This window comes from Trachurus japonicus, chromosome 23 (genome assembly GCF_045865225.1).
Source record: "Trachurus japonicus isolate A0001 chromosome 23, Traja_1.0".
NCBI classification, from domain to species: Eukaryota; Metazoa; Chordata; class Actinopteri; order Carangiformes; family Carangidae; genus Trachurus; species Trachurus japonicus.
The window spans coordinates 16922458-16941385 of NC_140929.1; the positions used below are offsets into that span (position 1 = coordinate 16922458).

Sequence of the window (18928 nt, forward strand, 5' to 3'; positions counted from 1 at the left end):
GCAGCTCATTGTGCATGTGCATGTATTTTCTAAGGTTCTGATGGTTGATACAGGAGGATGCAAGAAAGAGAATGTATTTATAATTATCAAACATAACTTTGGAGGAAGAAAGGCAGAGGGTAGAATTAGGGGAAAGAGATCCCAGGGTACTCTTATCAGCACCAGTTTGACAGGGTTAAGGTTTTAATTTATCCCGCATCATATAACAGCCTCTGCTGTGATGGGCCAACAACTAACTGCCCATCTCCGTTTAGAGGTTTGATTTTAAATTGATGACTCAAAATCTAAAGATTATACAATTTAATGTGGAGAATGAGAGACTATGGTGTACTGAAGCCAAGAAATTGAGGTGAAAGTAAAAGGTGTGACCTGCCCTGAGGGTGTGGGATCTCACAAATGAAAGCTATTAAAATGAGTTGACAACCTGCGGCAGGCTGGGAGCACACTGTCTGTTCTCCTGCTATTCTAGGACATCACATCAGTAACATGTATTCCTAACAGCACTGGTTATGGACACCACACAGAGAGAATGCAGTATCCTACTGTAACACAGTAAATTACACAGTATATACAAATTACGTGACAGTGTAAAATATCAGCAGTAATATGTTTATTAGAATTAGATCAGACAGAATCTTTTTAGTAGTTATAATGTGACATGTCCTGTGGTTTCTCCTGCCCGGCGAGTGCATTGTGTAAAAATAATAATATTTTGTTTTGTCAGATGTTCTGTTGTTATTAGGCTGTTTTTTTAAATATTATTTTTTATGTTTTTCTAAATCGAACAACGTCCAATGTCCAACTAAAAGCAAATAGAGTTCCACAACTGGTTTCAACTCTTAGCTTTGTTTGGAGCAAATCAGGGTAACACTTTAAAATAGGTACACATTATTAAGCATTAGTTAAGCATTACATACTGAATAATAAACTACATACTGTACTAATGAGTAGGATTCATGCGTTATAAATGAATAATTCAGCATTTATTAATGTTTTACTAATGCTTAATAGTGTGTACTTATGGTAAAGTGTTACCCAAATCAGTTCGATGAGGTTTTAGTATTTAAGAGTCTGTGAGTTGCACTTGATTTGACATAATACTGTAAAAGAGCGGCACATAGTGTGACAGAGAGGGACGGGAGAGAGTCAGTGACACTGGTTTGTAATAATAATTGTATTGATCGGATATGGATGGTGATGATGATGATCATCCACAGCGACCAGCCTCACACTGGCTGACTGCTCTCCCTCTCATGCGGTGCCGAGGCGGGTTAACGGCTCTTACCTGGAATAGTCCCACTCCCTTCCCGCGCTCTGAAGCCCTTTAAACCATCGGCGGGGCCGCTGCTACAATCCAGTGGCTCTGGGACCTGGACTCATTTGCGTCCTGGTCCAAATGAAAATGATTTTCTAGTTAGTTTTTTTGTTCCAGTCACACAGATTTATTCTTCTTCCTCTTCGTCTTGCTCTAAGGCGGCAGCGCAGGGATCTCATCCACCGCACAGCCGAGACCCCCCAGCATCCAGAGCGGCTCCGCGATGGTCCACAACCCAGAGGAGGCTGTCAGTCACTCCGAGGCGGGTGATAACCTGTCGGTGGCCGGCGGTGGGTGAGCGCCACCGCCGAGGATCAGAGCGCTCTCACCGTGGGTGATGGTGGCTCTCGGCATGGGCTCGGTCCTCATCGGTCAGCCTCCAGCCTCCAGCCTCCAGCCTGCAGCCTGCGCTCCGTCGCGGCTCCTCCGATCTGACAGTTCCGCTCTGAGCGCGCCAACTTTTTATGGAGACGGAGCGCACGACGCAGATGTGCCACCTCTCTGACTGCGTTACAGTAATCTGATTACTGTGGCAGTGATCTCATTAACGTCTCTGATAACTGTTTGAGGAGAGGAAACGGGTGTCTACTGTTCTGACATGGAGATGATCCTAACAAGCCTCATCTCGACAGTGCTAAAAAAAAAAAAAAAAACGTTCATAAAACTGAAGACTGGAGCATTCTCATTCTGACCAAAGATAATAGTAAAAAAAAAAAATAGTGGCTGGAGTGGGAGGGATTAGTTAAAACAATATCAATAATGGCTCTCAACACCTGTTCCCACGTGTTGTCCTGTGAACCACCTTTGGAGTCTTGAAGGTGATAAACTGTCCAACTGGAAGAGACGTCCACCTGCCCGGAAAGTTGTGCACTACCGCCATCGTGTGGCAAAGTCTGGAACTACAGCAGTGCAGACCGGTACAAATATCGACAGAGACCAATGTTCCAGTTTTTCTCCATTGCTAAAACACTAAACCCTATTGTCTGAACCAAATCCTCAGTGCCTTGAACCCATTTATTGAATTGGTCACATTTTTGTCAGAACCTTAAGCACTTTTCACCTAGTTAGACACAACTTGCAAACATATTCTCACCCACTAAAATTATGTGTAGAGACCAGTATACGCCAGTTCAGGGAGCCCTTGTTGCTGAAGTTTCATTATGGATAGAAACAATCAGAGAGGTCAGTCCTATGTCCTGACCCAGCACGTCCACATGATGCTGTAGATGAATAATTGTAAAATAGGTACTGTATGCACTTTTGTAGTTGTAATGTGATTCTTGTTTATATTTATTGTTTTTTACTACAGGTGCTGAACAGGATTTTTGTTTTGTTTTTCAAAAAGCATTTTCCTATTGTGAATGTAAAGATTATTTCTATAGCTTTATGATCTGATCATTGTGTTTTCCTTTTTTCTATCTTGTGTGATGACTGTTCAGTGGTGTTTTTCATTTTGATTGACTCAGGGTCTGATCTGACAACAATGTTTGGTTTTGAGCTGTTTGATCTGTTTTGAGGCAATAGTTTGGTTTTGCAGAGTCAGAGGTTTTGTGAATGTAGTTTGAAAATTGTTTTTTGTATTTACAGTTTAGAGAAAAGGATGGAAGTTTTCAAGAAATGTGTCTTTGTAATTGAGAAAAACTATACACAGGCTCTGGAGCTATGATGATGACGATTCTTCTTCTTCTTATTAATAATAATAATCATAAATTGTGATAGGCTATAATATTATGGTTCAGATGTGTATTGTGTGCTGCAGCCTGGAGCTATATTATACCAACATGGATTAATGTGGAGTGTCCTGGGTGTGTTCTTCCCCAACAGTGCATCATCTGAAGTGTAGAGTGTAGTTGCAGTCACTCTGGGTTTAGTATCCTGATGGCTAGTTGTACAACTTTCACACAGTAAAAACACTCTCCAGCAGTAAAGTATGTATTACATTTGTTTCACATTTCTGTCAAAACATAACAAGTCTGCAAAAGTCAACAATGCTGTTGCTCAACAACGTTAAATGGGTTAATTATGAAAAATTAAAGCAATGTTAATTCTGTTCTTAATTTATTGTTTTTCTCTTACAAAACAGAACAAAAAGTACCTGATTGATGAGAGTACAGTTAAAGTACTGGATCAATAAGCAGAATCATTAATATGATACCCATCCCCACACACCGGTGATGTATGTGTGACCCGAGAGTGTGTCCACACTGAGGATTAGTTTGATCAAAAATGTTTATTCCATGGTGTAAACAGTCCAGTCACTCACTCACTCACACACACACACACACACACACACACACACACATACACACGCACACACACTTTTCTTCTTCTTCTTTTTTTTTTTTTTTTTTTACAAAATTCTTAGTATAATGCATGTGAGAGACAAGAATCATAAAAGTGACATAAGCACAACGTGATTGGCTTTTTCAGTTCATTAAGAAATAACAGGGAACTCCTCCTTTAATTCTGTCCATCGGGAAATCAACACAACTGATGCTGTTTGTTTTTAAGGCCACAGAGGAGAGGTCCAGGTGTCCACGGAGGACTGACCGGAGCTCATGTCCTGCTGCAGAGTCTACATGGATTGTTCAGACTGTGTCCCAAAGGCATCAGCTGTTGTAGTAGTAGTAACAAGTTCATGGACCTTTTTTCTCCACGGTTCCTTAGCACTCTTCTTTGATGTAGATTTGTTCATCTAGGCTTATGTCAGACTCCAGGTGCTCCAGCCGGTCCGTCTGTCCGTTCATGATCTCGTCGGGGGTTTTCATGAACCTGGAGAACGAGGCACGCACGAGGAGTCGGTTAAATGATGTTAAATCCAGCTATTAAAGCAAAAGTAATGATTGTCAGGTGTTGTGTTGAGGCAGGTGTGTTGTACCTGAACAGAAGTCTTTGGCCCGGCTCCTTCCTGATGATGTTCAGTTTGTAGTAGTGTCTCAGTGCTCGCGACATCTTCTCATATGTCATATTTGTCCTGTTCTGTTAGAGGTTGAAGAGCAACAGTGTCAATTACAATATTATTAACAAAAAACTAAAATAATAAATATGGTGAACACAAGAGGTGCTTATCTACAAACATGTATCTACATGAGGAGATTATTGTTCCCATTTAAAGCTGCACTAATGAATGTTTGGTCATGTGGTTGGTTGAAGTCCACAACATCCTCCATGTTATTTATATTCAGGTGTGGACTGTGACATTTACCTCAGTACTGTACTTTATAATATTGTCCAAATATGGAATATTATTATTTTGGAAACTTGTGATATGATATGATATCTCATGTCATATTATGTTGGAGTGGAATTGCTGCCTCTGCCTGAGCTGAAGCTGAACTGAGTTTGACTGTTAGAAATGACAGCGACTAGCAAAATAAGATATTTAACCCTCCTGTTGTCCTCCTGGGTCAAGGAAGGACGAAAGGAAGGAAGGACAAAGTGAAAAAGGAAGGAAAGATAGAAGGAGGGAGGGAACAGACTGGGTCAAAAAGGAAGGAAGGAAGGGAGGGAGGGAGAGAGGGAGGGAAAACGGATTGTGGAAAGAAGGAAGGGAAAAAGGAAGGAAAGAAAGATGGAGGGAGGGAACATATTTGTTCAAGGAACGAAGAAGAAGGAAGGAAGAAGGGGGAAAGAAGGGAGGAAAGAAGGAAGGGGAAAATTATGGAAAGAAAGATGGAGGGAGGGAATAGATTCGTTCAAGGGAGGAAGAAGAAGGAAGGAAGAAGGGAGGAAAGAAGGAAGGGGAAAAGGATGGAAAGAAAGATGGAGGGAGGGAAAAGATCAGGTCAATTGGATCAAAAGAGAAAGGAAGAAGAAGTAAGGACAAAGGGAAAGAATGAACAAATGAAGGAAAGGAAAAAGGATTGTGGAATGAAGGGAGAAAGGAAGGAAAGAAGGAAGAATGGAGGAAAGGAACAGATTGGGTCAATTTGACCCAGAATGACAGCAGGAGGGTTAAAATAGATCAATCTGTGTCTGGTCTCACAGTGACTGTTTTCATAGCACAAACTGTTGTTAACCTCCAGTACACAACCTATAGCTGTGCTGTGTATTAATCAAGGCATTACACTGTCTGTACTCTGTAGTGCTAAAGTAACAGACAGATTTATTCAAACTCCTTATCTGATTATTGAACTCTCTCTAAAGTCAATGTTGAGTATTAGAGATAGATGTCGCTTAAAGGGATATTCCAGCGTGTCTAACACACCGTGACACCGAGTAAGACCCCCCCCCCCCTTCCCCTCGAGAGATCAACTTTGCCGACCACTAGCTTCTCTAGTTGTAGCAACATCAGTAAAGACCGCACAATAACAATACACTGCTGCCTATTCCTCCACAATGGCAAACCGCCATCAAAAAAGCCACTCATAGCCACAAATAACGCTCATAACAGCACCGAACTTCATCAACAGTACAAACAGGGTCCCACCACATACTGTAATACGAGGCATCAAACACCTGCTGGCTTTGCCTGAAAAGAGACAAAAACAAAACTCACCCACTCTCCTCCAGCCGCTTGCTAGTTGTGGGGAAGCCCTGACGAGTCGATAACTGAGTGCAGTAGAAAAGTCAGGAGTCCAGTGATGTTTAGTTCCAAAAAAAACTCATTTAATTTCTCTGTCATAGGAACAATGATGCATTCGGTTATCGACTCGTCAGGGCTTCCCCACAACTAGCAAGTGGCTGGAGGAGAGTGGGTGAGTTCTGTTTTCGTCTCTTTTCAGGCAAAGCCAGCAGGTGTTTGATGCCTCGTATTATGGGCTGGGACACTATTTGTACTAAGTTTGGTGCTGTTCTGAGCGTTATTTGTGGCTATGAGTGGCTTTTTTGACGGCGGTTTGCTGGTGGAGGAATAGACGGCAGTGTATTGTTATCATGCGGTCTTTGCTGAAGTTGCTACAACTAGAGAAGCTAGCGAAACTTGATCTCTCGAGGGGGCGCCTTACTCTGTGTCACAGTGTGTTAGACCATGGGTTAAACGTACGCCGAATATCCCTTTAATCATCTTTGATTTTCATTTTTCCATTTCCAACCCCAATGCATTGGCTTCACTTCATCACTCCCTTCACATTAACTCTACACATTAACGTCTCTGTAGGAGTACAGTACAGTATATAGTGGGTCACAAACAGCTTTAGAAGGATCCTAACAGTTGCTCAATACATGCTGAATTTACAAGCCAACATATTTGCTTGTGTGTACAGCTGTCAACACTGTTGGTTATGTAACGCCCTAAATATTTCATCTCATTACGCTCCTTAAGGGGAACACAGGAGGAAGTCAGGGAATACCAGTTCTCTGTCTTACCAACTGCTAACAGTCGTACTATTACTCTTGATCGCATTACATCTGATGTTAACCTCTATACCACACTGCCAGCAGAGCCTAATTAACTGACCAATACTATACTGACAGTACATCACCAAATCATCTGCATAGATGCATGTTAACGAGACAATTACTGACCATGAAAATGCTCATTAGTGCAGCTTTAAATTGTTGTAGAAATGCAGAAATCAGTACTTCCTCTTCTTTCTCTGCTCACCAAACACCTGCACACAAGTGAGTGTGTGTTTACCTTGTGGTTGCCCCAGAGCCTGGCCAGGCCATTGGGGTCCATGATGCGGAAGACTTTGTTTTCTGGATCCTCCCAGCGGATGTAGTTCTCGTACCTGCTGTCAGACAGGAGCTGGTAGACGTAGTCCCACAGCAACCTGCAGTCTGTGGAGACACAGCAACACAGTTTGTTTGTGTTGGTGGTTCATCTGGTTTTAAAGGTCCAGTGTGCAAAATGGGGGGAAAACCGTGACATCCAGCCTTCAGATTCTAGATTGCAGCGCTGATTCACTATATCATACAAATATATTCATGAGTAGTATATTCAGATTTTGTCAATACACTCTGCTAATTATTACACACTGGACCTTTAAATGAAGACATTAGCTGCTGCAGCTTCAGCCACATCAGGACTGAGTCGTACCTGCTATCCGTCCAATGGGCATCTGCTGCTCCTCAGGAGGCGACACCGGCATGATGACGTGGTTCCTGTAGAGCGCCTCCTCCTGCTGCAGCAGGTGCTGCTGCTGCTGCTGCTGCTGCTGAGCCAGAGGCATCGGGTGGTGGTGGACATGGACTTTACTTTCACGGCCATTCTCCAGCATTCCCTGAGGCAGGGGTCCACCGCGGCTGTGCCTGAAGTCCATGCCGGCGCCCCCGCCGCCGCTCCTGCTGGGGCTGAGGAGCAGGGGGTTCATGATGGTGCTGGGCATGAGCTGGATGACGCGAGGAGGGCCCGCCTCCTGGCCCCCAGGGCTGCCCGGGCAGGCGGGCTCTCTGGGCGTGCTGCAGCGGCCGTTGGGCGCGGCCGGGGACACGGACAAGGGGTACATTTCCTCGGGCAGGTGGTGGTTGCTGTCGGGCAGCTGGGAGAAGGCCTGGAGGCAGTCCTCGCCGGCTGGACGAGGGTGGCCCTGCTGCAGAGGGGATCGTCCCGAGTTCTGATGGTGGGGGGAGCGGGAGCGGTGTCGCAGCTCGATGGTTGGTGGGTGCTGGGCGACCGGCTCCGTACCACGTGGCCCCCGTCGTACCGTTTCTGAGGACACACACCAAACAATGTACCGTGAATCTTCAACAACCGCACATACAACACGGATATTCTATTTCTGTACAGGACGAGTAATTATGAATGATAATAATGTTTTGTCATACGCACTGATGAAATGTTTCTCTTCTTTTATCTGTGCCCTATATTCCTTTCACTGTTCTCCAGTGTATGGCAAGTTACTTTTAAAAAGTAATTGGTTATAGTTACTAGTCACTTTCCCAAAAAAGTAACTAAGTTAGTAACTGAATTATAAAAGTAACTAACTGCCAGGAAAAGGAACTATTGCATTACTTTTTTATAAAATGCCATAACCCTAACCTCCCGTTTATCTGGAACTAACCAACTCACTCAGTATTCCTCCACACAGGCAGGCTCCGCGACTTGTTGGTTAGTTCCAGATAAATGGCTTTTTTCTGACTAGTTGATGGACTGAAAAAAAGTGTAGAGTAGGCTATATAACGTACACCTTTAACAGGTGTATTATTTCGTGCCAGGACTTCTTGAGTCAACGGTGCATTTTATTGACAGTCACTAACAGCGTTATAACGAGGGAAACAGTAACTTTTTTGACTACTCGTTACTGAAAAAAAGTTAATATTGTATTTTATAAGGCCGTTATTCCCATCACTGCTGTTCTCTACTACTGCAACACTGTACACATCTTGGGACAAATAAAGGAATATTTTACTTTATCTTAATGTCTGAGGTCCTAGAGTCAATAAAAAAAATACAGATGACAAAGTTCTCAAACATTGTTTTTTCAGAGCATCAACCTCTGAGGCCGAACAATGAAGCAGACACCAACAGAAACTGCAGTTCCTCTAATGACCACTAGAGGGAGTGAGTCTCCATAGACTCCCATGTTAAAATGTCCAACCTGACAGCAGATATGAACATACACACAGCCTGGTACAAAAAGCTCTTTATTATAAGTCATTTCCTCATTCATGTAAACGTTATGTAGCTCACCTGCTACTAGTTTTCTGAGGCTTCAGTTATGTATAATTGAGGGTGTAGTGAGCATGTGCCTGCCAGAGGGCAGATGTTTTTGGCACCACACACTCCACCTCTTTGATCTTATAAGCTGCAAGTGAAGTCAGGTACAAGAAGGCTCTGTTCATCTTTATTGATATTCTATTATTTGACATTTGGTCTTATCAGTGGACTCTACTGGGTCACAGACAGGTGAACTTGATTGCTTAGTTTACTAATAGGTGAACATAAAATCATTAATTTGACTAAGTCATCAGTGTGTGTGTGTGGATTCTACACAAAACTCTCAGGACTTCTACAAAACAGGTTTCTGCTGATTCCAGTTAAGCTGTACAGATAGACAGAAACCACTTTGAGTGTTTAACATACAGGTGTGTCGATAGTAAACAGATCCAGGTTATCAGGGTGAGACTGAGCAGGGAGTTGCAATAAAAACAGACAAGGAAACACAACGTTGATAAACTGAACACCTGGATACACACGTGTGTTGTCGCTGTGAACAGGCAGCACACATCTAATGTTGTTGCACTGGTTTGGGTTAAAATAGAACATTGTTGTGGAGACCGGCTCTGACCTGACAGAGATGACCACTGGGTGTCAGTAATCTCCTACAGCTAAAATCATTCTCTGCTCTGAGCTCAAGCTGGATCCAGTAGTTTGAAAATAACACAGGCGAGAGGTGTGAAAACAAGGAAGACAGAGGTAATAAATACCAGAGGACTGGCCTCGGTCAGTGTGTGTGCGTGTGTGTGTGTGTAAGCGCAGCTTGCGCATTGTTTCCCTGTTCAACAGGTTTTATTGTCAACATACAGGACAGCTGCTGCCACATTTTCTCGGATCAGATCAGAAACCAGTCTGACGGTGTTACAGTACTTGAACACAACAAAGTGACACGCTCTGTGTTTATGAGGGAAGAGACAACACACACAATTTACCTCCTTCACACCTGGGTGTAATATGACCTTACTGGTTCAATATTACTACTACAGTACTGTAAATACATTTCATCAGCAAATTCTTCTTCTAGCAGAAAAACAGCTAAGCTAAAACAGTCTCGAGTCACAGAGTTAATCATCTGGATTCATTCTTCAGAGGGATTTTTTTTTAAACTGTGGGGCAGTGTTTAGCTCAGTTGGTAGAGCACCTGCCCCATGTGTTGAGGCTAAATAGTCCTCACTGCAGGCGGCCCTGGTTCGAATCCCGCGCCGTGCGGCCCTATCCTGCGTGTCACCCCCCCTCTCTGCCTCCCATTTCCTGTCTCTCTCTCTCAACTGTCCTGTCCATTAAACCGCAAAAAGCCCCAAAAAATATACTTTAAAAAAACTATGTAAAATCAATCACTTAAGTGATAGTTCACCTAGTGTCTCAGTCTCAAATATCGTGCGATTTGCACTGACACAGGCAGGGTGTCAGGGAGCTTCCGCTACAAACAAGCTTAAAATATAGCCTTATTTAATTTTTTTGGGAACAATTTCTCATGTTGGGGCTTCAATACAAGAGGGGCATTACAGACGAGCATTATGGAGGTATTTTGATGTTTTTTGGTGTGACTTTTTGGACGAAGTAAAGTGAGCCCTGTTCGCTACCGTCATATGACAATGCAGTGCTGCGCCGAGCCCCCCTGTAACTCCGAGAAGGCACCTATAAATAAAATGCATTATTATTATTATTACAAGCAGAGCAGGTCCACAAGCAGTGAACCAAACTCGTGCTCATGCAGCATTATAGCCGCCAGTGAACCTCCTGAGAGTGCATTTCTGTGGCACCACCATGGAGCTATAAAGTTCCCGCTCCCCAAGGGGCAGTTGGTTCAAAGCCCTCTGAAGCCTTCAGCGGAGCCTACAGTACAATGTGATGAAGGAGAGAAGACAGTCAGACGTTGAGCGGACTAACCTTCGAGCTTCAGGTGCTGCGCGGCGCTCTCAGGCAAAGAGTGGAATGGGTTCCCGGGGAAGTACGCTGACGGGTAAAACACATGGGGCTTCCTCTGCTTTAGGATGTGCTGAAGCAGCTCATAGAGGACATCTCCTGCAGATACAAAGGTCAGAGGTCACTATACATCTCCCAGTAGCATTTCAAGTTGGAATGAGATGGGGTATCATAGGTTTCAGGACAGGATCGGCTCTGACCGATTATAAACACGTCACATTCAGAGTTATGGGTTAAAACAAAATACATTCTATGGCTTTAGTTTTATAATTAAGCAATATATCACGACAGGCCGTGGTATTTGCTCATATATCCACGGCTAAGGGGCGTTGTTCGGCCCGACGCGAAGCGGAGGGACGACAACCCCCTTAGAGTGGTATAATGAGCATATACCACGGACTGGAGTGATATATTGCTTTTATAAAACGGTTACCAATAAAGGCAATATGAAAGAGGGATACGCAATCAATTTCATGTAGTTTTATTCAACCAGAAATACATATTATCCAATAAAATAGCCTCACTGTGAAAAAAATAGTCCCACCTCTCCAGACGTTAGCTCCTAGTTAGCTCTGCATCTCGTCTTTTCCTCCGCTTTTTTTCAGATGAAAGTCACTGCTCAGTCCCCTCTACCGTTGTTAACCCTCTCCGGAGGTGAAAGTTCACCTTAAACATGTGGATTCAACTACTTTAGTCCGTTTTTTAACATCGTAAAAACATCAGCTGTCTTGAGCTACGGACTGCAACAGTCCGTTGTCATGGATACATGACAACAACTTCCATTCAGACCAGTCATACGTGCCTGACGCGGAGTGATAGCTTACGCTGTGATAAGGCTTTAGAATAGTAGCCGTGGTATATGCTCAATATACCACGGTTAACAACCAATCAGATCGCCGGATTTCACCTTTCCGTTTTATAATAATGAATAAAATCATGCATGTTCCCGTTCACAGTCCACATATCTGGGGACAAAATGTGAAGCAGTGAAAGTCTGTGTGGAGACACCAGACTCAGACCTGAGCAGGAAGTTCCACGAATGTTTAACAGCTGTTTGTTTGGCCTCACCACTGACGGCTCCGATCCAACACACATTCATCCTGTCCTTTCTTAAAGCCTTCCCATAACAAGGAAATGATTCTCAAGAAGGAAGTGATGGCGCACACACACACAGATACAGATACACCCCTCTCAGTTCTCACTTTCTGGTCCTGTGGCATTCAGCTGCAGTGTGGGGAAAATTCCTGCTTCCTGGTTCATGAGGGGTTGTTTTGATTTTCAATTTCATACATCTGTTTAAACTTCAAGCTTCATGTTTTATCAGCCATCTAAAAGGCAATCTTCTTCATGAGTTAGGATTACCAGGAAACATGTTTTGTTTTGTTTTGTTTTGTTTTGTTGCTGATTTGCATTTCTGATTTTTCCTTTATAATTGTGTTTGCATTATTCGTACAAGGAAATCTTACAGGTAAAAACAACCCTTAAGTTAGCTTTCTTATAACACCTTTTTTATTTCCCTATAAATAATTGCAGGTTTAGAGATAGGTGCTGATATAATCCAGGAACAAAGCATCAGTCTGTTGTTAGAAAGAAGCCAGCCAACAGCACTGACTGATGGGAACTGCTGTCTTATAATCACCCAAAGGAGGAAACAGTCACATCACAGGCCAGAGAATCTGCTCTGTTCCTCAAACCCATGTTTCACCGACGGTCCCGACAACACACTGCTAATACTGAAATGTGATCAGCCACCATGAACACTTTGGCTCCTTACACCTCATGACGTCTCAGGAATTAGAAAGAGAGAGAGAGGGGAAAAAAAACCTCCTCAAAATCTGAAGAGATACATGAAACAATGACTAATAAAGTCTGTGGTGAGTCACACTTTCCTCCAGACTCCCGTTTCTTTACAGGATATGAATATTTTACATCGATGTGAAATGGAAATATCCTGAGAGGAGGCTGACAACAGCTGTCAGCTGGACCACGTCTCTGTCTAACTACAGTACAGATGAATCTGTCAGAACATGGGATGTAGTGGGGGAGCAGGCTGGGAGCACCTCACTCTGACTGCTAAACTACAAGAAAGAAAATCATTATTAAATGAATGTATACATACTGTAGATGCATGTATTTATCACATGAAACCATGGAGTGTATCTGTGAACTTCTGTGGATCACTGTCAGTGAGTTGAGTTAGATTATTCTAACCTCACTATAAAGAATGCACACACATCAGTGGCATGTTTGGATAAAAGAATATAAGGACAGAATTAAAATCGTTTTTATCAGCTCAATCAGCTTTTTAAATGTTTATAATGAAGTTAGTAATTCTATTGTGAACAATGCAAATCATAAATAAGCAACTATAAACTTAAATTCCTTAAGATGAGACGACACTGTACACAGCAATCTGATCAACAGCTGTGAGTAAATAAGGAGCAGCTACAAATGCTGGATGACGGAAAAAACGGTAACACTTTAGATTAGGGAACACATATTCACCATTAACTAGGTGCTTATTAATATGCATATAAGTAGCTTACCAGCTCCTTATTAGTAATTATTAAGCACGTACACCTTATTCTACATAGCCTTATTCTACCTTTATTACACCATGAATTAAGATTTTTCCTGATATTAACTCCTAATTATCGCTTATTCATTGTAAATTAATGCATTGTTGTTTCTGAATAATGATGTGAATAACCAGTGGGTTATTGGGGCCTTGTACAGGGGCAGTACTAGCACAGGAACAGTAATTCTTCCTGTATCACTCTGAATTAGTATAGCATTAATGCATTAATTTACAATGAATAAGCGATAATTAGGAGTTAATATCAGGAAAAACTAATTTATGGTGTAATAGAGGTAGAATAAGGCTATGTAGAATAAGGTGTTAATACGTGCTTAATACTAATAAGAAGCTAGTAAGCTACTTATATGCATATTAATAAGCACCTAGTTAATGGTGAATGTGTGTTCCCTAATCTAAAGTGTTACCGAAAAAACTAATGAAATGTGAGACGTAACAATAAAGAAAGAATCTTATTAATGATTAATAAAGTGTTAACAAGCTAATAAGTAAACTTGTTATGAACCACTTAAAAATCCTTTATTGTGAAGTGGTACCCCAACTTTGTAACTTATTCATTAGATTGTTTATTATTGCATCAATATCAGCTTCCATTTACTTATTCATGGATTAAACTTAATTATTAATTTCTCTCAGCCTTTTGATCATTTGTTCACTTTAAATCATTTTTAATTCCCTGTAGCCTACATCTCCTGCACCTAAACAGTAGGATATTTCACAATTCTGACCTCACACCTCCCACTCATCTCATGACGTCCGCCCTGAACCACACAGGCTAATTTCATCCCTGTATTGTGTAAAGGTTCCAAAGACACAAACAGTCATCCAGCCTGACCAGAAATCGCCTGAAACCCCCGAGAACCTGTTGGCTCGCTGTGCTTTTATTTTCTAGAGGGCCGCCGGTGTTGCCAGGACAACGGTTGAGGTTGGTTTTCTACTTCCTGATCAACGATCTTCTAACTTCCTTCCCCCGGCAGCCACACTGTAACAGCTGCCCACCCCCCTTCCTCCACTGCCGCCTCACCCCGTCTCCCTCCCTCCTCAGCTCCAGCTGCCTATTGACTTGTAAAGGGCACAGTTTTGTTGTAAACACAAAAAACACACACCAACAATGATGTTGCACTTGATCACTGGGTGGGGCTACAGCTATTTGAGGCTCATAATGACAGTTTGCTTTTTTTTTTACTCATGATTAATGATCTAAGAAGGAACCAGGCTTCATTTCCAGTCCTGATCGGCGTGTCTGTGACAGCAGGTGTCACTTTTCTCCCGAAGAAAAAGGAACTTCTATGAATATCCACTTTTTCCATGATTTGATTTGACCTAGTCAGAGAGTTCCCATGATCTAAAACTGCTCTTCCTTCCCCACTGGTTTTCCAGTCTGCTCCAGATGGACTTAGTAAAAAATAATAATCTAATGCGATCAATAAAAGTGACTCATTTCACTGAGGCCTCCAGTTTTCCAGACCCCAGCGACATGTTGAACGCCATTAAGGTGAGACACTACAGGTGAATATAGGGTACAGATAACACCATGAAACTTTCCAAGTTTATCACTTACATTGAGACTAATATTTTTGTATTACAAATCTTGTCAAATTTTATTTGCTTAAATGTGTAAATGAGGCAATATTTGATGAAATATATGCTAATCTGCATACATTTCCAGAACAGGAATCTGAACAATGGATAAAGCTACTTTCAAAATTTTATTTTGTCAGTCAGAAGTTTTTACAGCGGGGATTTTGGATATCTCTTTTTATCACAAGAAAAAAAATCAAATTTCGCCATGTTTTTACTAAATGTTGTATAAATCAGGCTGTGAATGATATATCAACAATCTCAACAAGAGGAAAAACTCTATTTGAGAAAACGGCCGTTAAAGACTTGTACTGTAAAATTCTATTCTAGATTGTTATTGTCAATCATACTTTTATGATTGTTGCTGATACAAAGGAAATTACATTTTTTGGAGCCTGTATCATTGTTAAGGAGAGACAGGGCTTTACAATGACACCTGACATGACATGGGTCAGACAGCATGTTAACTTTTGGTGAATTTAGGAGAAATCTACCAACGCTAGAAGACAAAAGTCAAATAAGCACCTTAATGTGGATTTTCTACCATTTCTTTCCACTATTTTGAAAGAAGACACAATAAGGGAGCAAAATGGCCTAAAATCTCAAAATTGATTGATGTGTGAAAAAACAGTGTTGTGTCTCGCCTTCAGAGATTCACAAACAGGTGAGCAGGAAGACGAGGCGTACCAGAGTGGGGGGATCTGTAGCGGAAGTCCTCCTTGGTGAGCAGCAGCAGGGCTTTGCCGTTCATCTGGAAAGATGCACTTGTGATGGGCCGCAGGGCAAACTCCTTCTCAGCCCATCGCAGCCACTGGGCCACGTCCTCCCTGCTCCAAAACACCGGCTGCAAACCTGGAGAGGGGCACAGAGAAGGAGAGGAGTTAAGACCATGGAGGGTTTTAATGAGGAAGCAAAACGGAGGTGGAAGAGAGAGAGAAAAAAAAGAGGGCAGGGTGGTTGGGGGCGAGGAAGGAATAAAGATGGAAAGGCAGGAAGGGGGAGGGGGGCGAAGGAGATGAAGGGGAAAGGAGGAAGAGAGAGGAGAAGGGGGGTTACAGGAAGGAAGGAGGACAGGCAGTAAAAAGGATATTGAGGAAGTGGAGATAAAAGTCAAAAGGAGGGGGGTGATTACAGGAACAGTGGCAGGGAGGGAAAAAAAGATGAAGGAGGAGGCAGATTCAGAGGGAGAGGAGGTGAGAATAAAAGATTAGAAGATGATAGGAGGAATACAGAATGATTCATGGGGGGGGGGGGGCTGTGCTCTTGGTCCATCAGTTTATTAGTTGGGTGTATAAATGAAGGAGGACACATGTGCCGTCATGGGAACAGCAGAGTAGAACACAACAGAAACACGTTCTGACATCCACAGAACAAGTCAGTTCACTGCTGATGATACTGACAACCCACCAGACTTCACTCAACTTCAAACTGGATTTTCCACACAAATACAGTGTGAGTAACCCCCCCTATAATAACCCTGTTCAAACATGTGTTACCCTTTTACTTTTCATTCCACTCACTGGGATTATTTGGTAAACTATATACGATATAAGAGAAAGTATAATTCTAACTTTAAACAACTTTGACTCTTATTTATCCTGGTTGAACGGATATCACAACCTCATATTATCTCACTCTCTATGGAACTCAATGATTTTCACAGTGACTCAAACTCGCCCTGTCTTTTTCTTGCGCGCGCACACACACACACACACACACACACACACACACACACACATACAGAAAGGCAGAGAAACAGACATTCAGCAGCATACAGCTCTGATCACAACATCCATGACACCCACGCGGAGCACAGCTACTCATTTCTAACATCTCACTTATCGCTCAGACTCAAACACTTCCTCTGGGAGTCAGACAGCTGTTATCTTTGGCCGCCAATGTCACTGTCACATATGTAATAGGAGCCTTTTGCTGGCTTTCCAGCCCCAGTCCCTCTCCAACTCCCCCTGCTCATGAAACAAAGGAAGTTTTCACGGAGAGCAATCAATATAAAATGAAACCCTGTCTAGATTGTCAGCTTCCCATTCCTCCCCTTCCCCTGGATTTCTCCATGTTCAAACAGGAGCACGAGTGCGAGGAGGCCGAGGTTATCTGGAGCACAGCTCACTGTCCGTCAAGCTCTGACCTTCAGCCTGTCAACACACATCCTCAGAAAGTGTCGGGGAACGGAATACAGGAGTTTTTACCACTATAGAAACTAACGGTGCCATGACGAGGAGTCAAATGTCTTTACATTTAACTTTTTGAATTTGTGGAAAAGAGGCAGAATATGTCTCCTTTAATGAATTTAATATGGATCAAATTAGTAAAAGCTGTTTTAACCCTTCTGTTGTCCTCCTGGGTCAAACTGACCCAATCTGTTTCGAATGGTCCTTCTTTCCTCCCTTCTTTCTGCCTTCCTCCTTTCTCCACTCCTTTCCTTTCTTTGTTCCTCCCTTCCTCCATCCTTCTTGCCCTCCTTTCTCCCTACTTCCCACCATCATTTCCCTTCCTTCCTTGACCCAATCTGTTTCCTTCCTTTCTTTCTTTCTTTCTTTCCTCCCTCCCTTCCCTCCATCCTTCCTTCTTCCTTGACCCAATCTGTTCCCTTTGCCCATCCTTCTTTCCTTTCTTTCTCCCTTCCTTCTTCCCACCATCCTTTTCACTTCCTTCCTCCCTTCTTTCCCTTCATTCTTCTTCGTTCCCTGATCCAATCTGTTCCCTTCCTCCATCTTTCTTTCTTTCCTTCCTTCCTTCCTTGACCCAGGAGGACAACAGGATGCAGGTAAACCAACTAAGGAACGCTAAGAAAAACAGACTGACTGCTTGTCCAGTGTGGAGTCGAGTCGCCCCTTGGTCTGTGAAATGTCATTTTGCCATCTTGTTTTTTTAGAAACCAAAATATGCTACATGTATATTTGGAGGAGAGGATGGAACAGAGAGGTCAGGTCCAGTTAACAAGGAAAACTCTTGGTGATTAACTAACGCCAGCTAGTTAACTTCGTTAGCGAGGTGCGTTTGTGATTCATCTCAACTCTAAAATGAACTGAGTGCTAGAATGGAAACTTGCCTCATGAAAACAGTCTCAAGTAAAATATACTTCTTGGGGAAACTGAACATCCAGCCCCTCGTAGGTGTCTTGTTATAAAACCAAATGCTGAATACATATTTTTTTGGCAACTGAAATTAACTAACTGCCCTGAACTGACCACACAGTGAAAGGTTGAACTGCAGCGCCTATGAAAAGCTCTAAGATGACTACTGCAACTCCAATACTAAACAATACAACCAAGAACAAGTTCTCGGTTATGTAATGTCATTGTTGCGTTGGTCAGTGCCATGATGAGTTGACAAGTCTCAAGGTGTCAACCAAGACCTAGTCACACCCTTAAAACCCAGGCTGCTTTATCGTTTAGGACCATAATTTGAAGAATGAACGTCATGTTGTGTTGAGGAACGCTTTAAAGTAGCGATTAAAACCATAAAGTTGTGACGAAAATATTTGGAAAGGTAATAAACCAAATGAGAAGTAGGGTCATATTCTCACAGAAGTACATAACTTCCCTTTGTAACCAAAGCTGACAGGACTGCAAGCTGAAGTGTATCAGATAGACAGTCTGATGTCAGCAGGTCTATGTGGGCTTTTTGACCAATGGAAAAGCTGCTTTATACTACATGACTGACTGTTTATCAATATGGAATCAAGCTGCCGTCTGCACTGCATGCAGCAGCTGGACGTTGCCGACTTGCTAGAGCAGTGAGGCCGGGGCGGGCAGCAGTGCAGGCTGGGTCACGAGGTCATGGCTGCGGTATGCTCTCTCCAGGGCCAGAGAGAGGTGCTGCTCTGCCAAAACCCCTCCGAGATCCGGTCTGCCGGCCTCAGCCATCTGCACAGAGCCCAGAGGAGGAA

At 42.8% G+C, this 18928-nt stretch overlaps 2 protein-coding genes across 6 annotated transcripts in view; both read right to left on the reverse strand.

Annotated features, from left to right (window-relative positions):
• Positions 1-1867, reverse strand: part of LOC146962769 (chemokine-like protein TAFA-2) — a 52118-nt gene extending 50251 nt beyond the window's left edge. For both annotated transcript variants that reach the window (XM_085769050.1, XM_085769049.1), the window contains exon 1: positions 1286-1867. The gene's annotated coding sequence lies outside the window, so the exon portion shown is untranslated. The remainder of the gene's footprint in view (positions 1-1285) is intronic.
• Positions 1868-3634: 1767 nt separating this feature from the next.
• etv6 (ETS variant transcription factor 6) overlaps positions 3635-18928 on the reverse strand; it is a 32766-nt gene continuing 17472 nt past the window's right edge. For all 4 annotated transcript variants that reach the window (XM_085769015.1, XM_085769014.1, XM_085769013.1 and 1 more), the window contains 6 exons: positions 15706-15870; positions 10806-10940; positions 7296-7907; positions 6894-7036; positions 4194-4294; positions 3635-4087 (listed from right to left, as the gene is read on the reverse strand). In XM_085769015.1, the coding sequence (XP_085625141.1) occupies positions 3979-4087; positions 4194-4294; positions 6894-7036; positions 7296-7907; positions 10806-10940; positions 15706-15870 (1265 nt within the window). In that variant the 3' untranslated portion in view covers positions 3635-3978. The remainder of the gene's footprint in view (positions 4088-4193; positions 4295-6893; positions 7037-7295; positions 7908-10805; positions 10941-15705; positions 15871-18928) is intronic.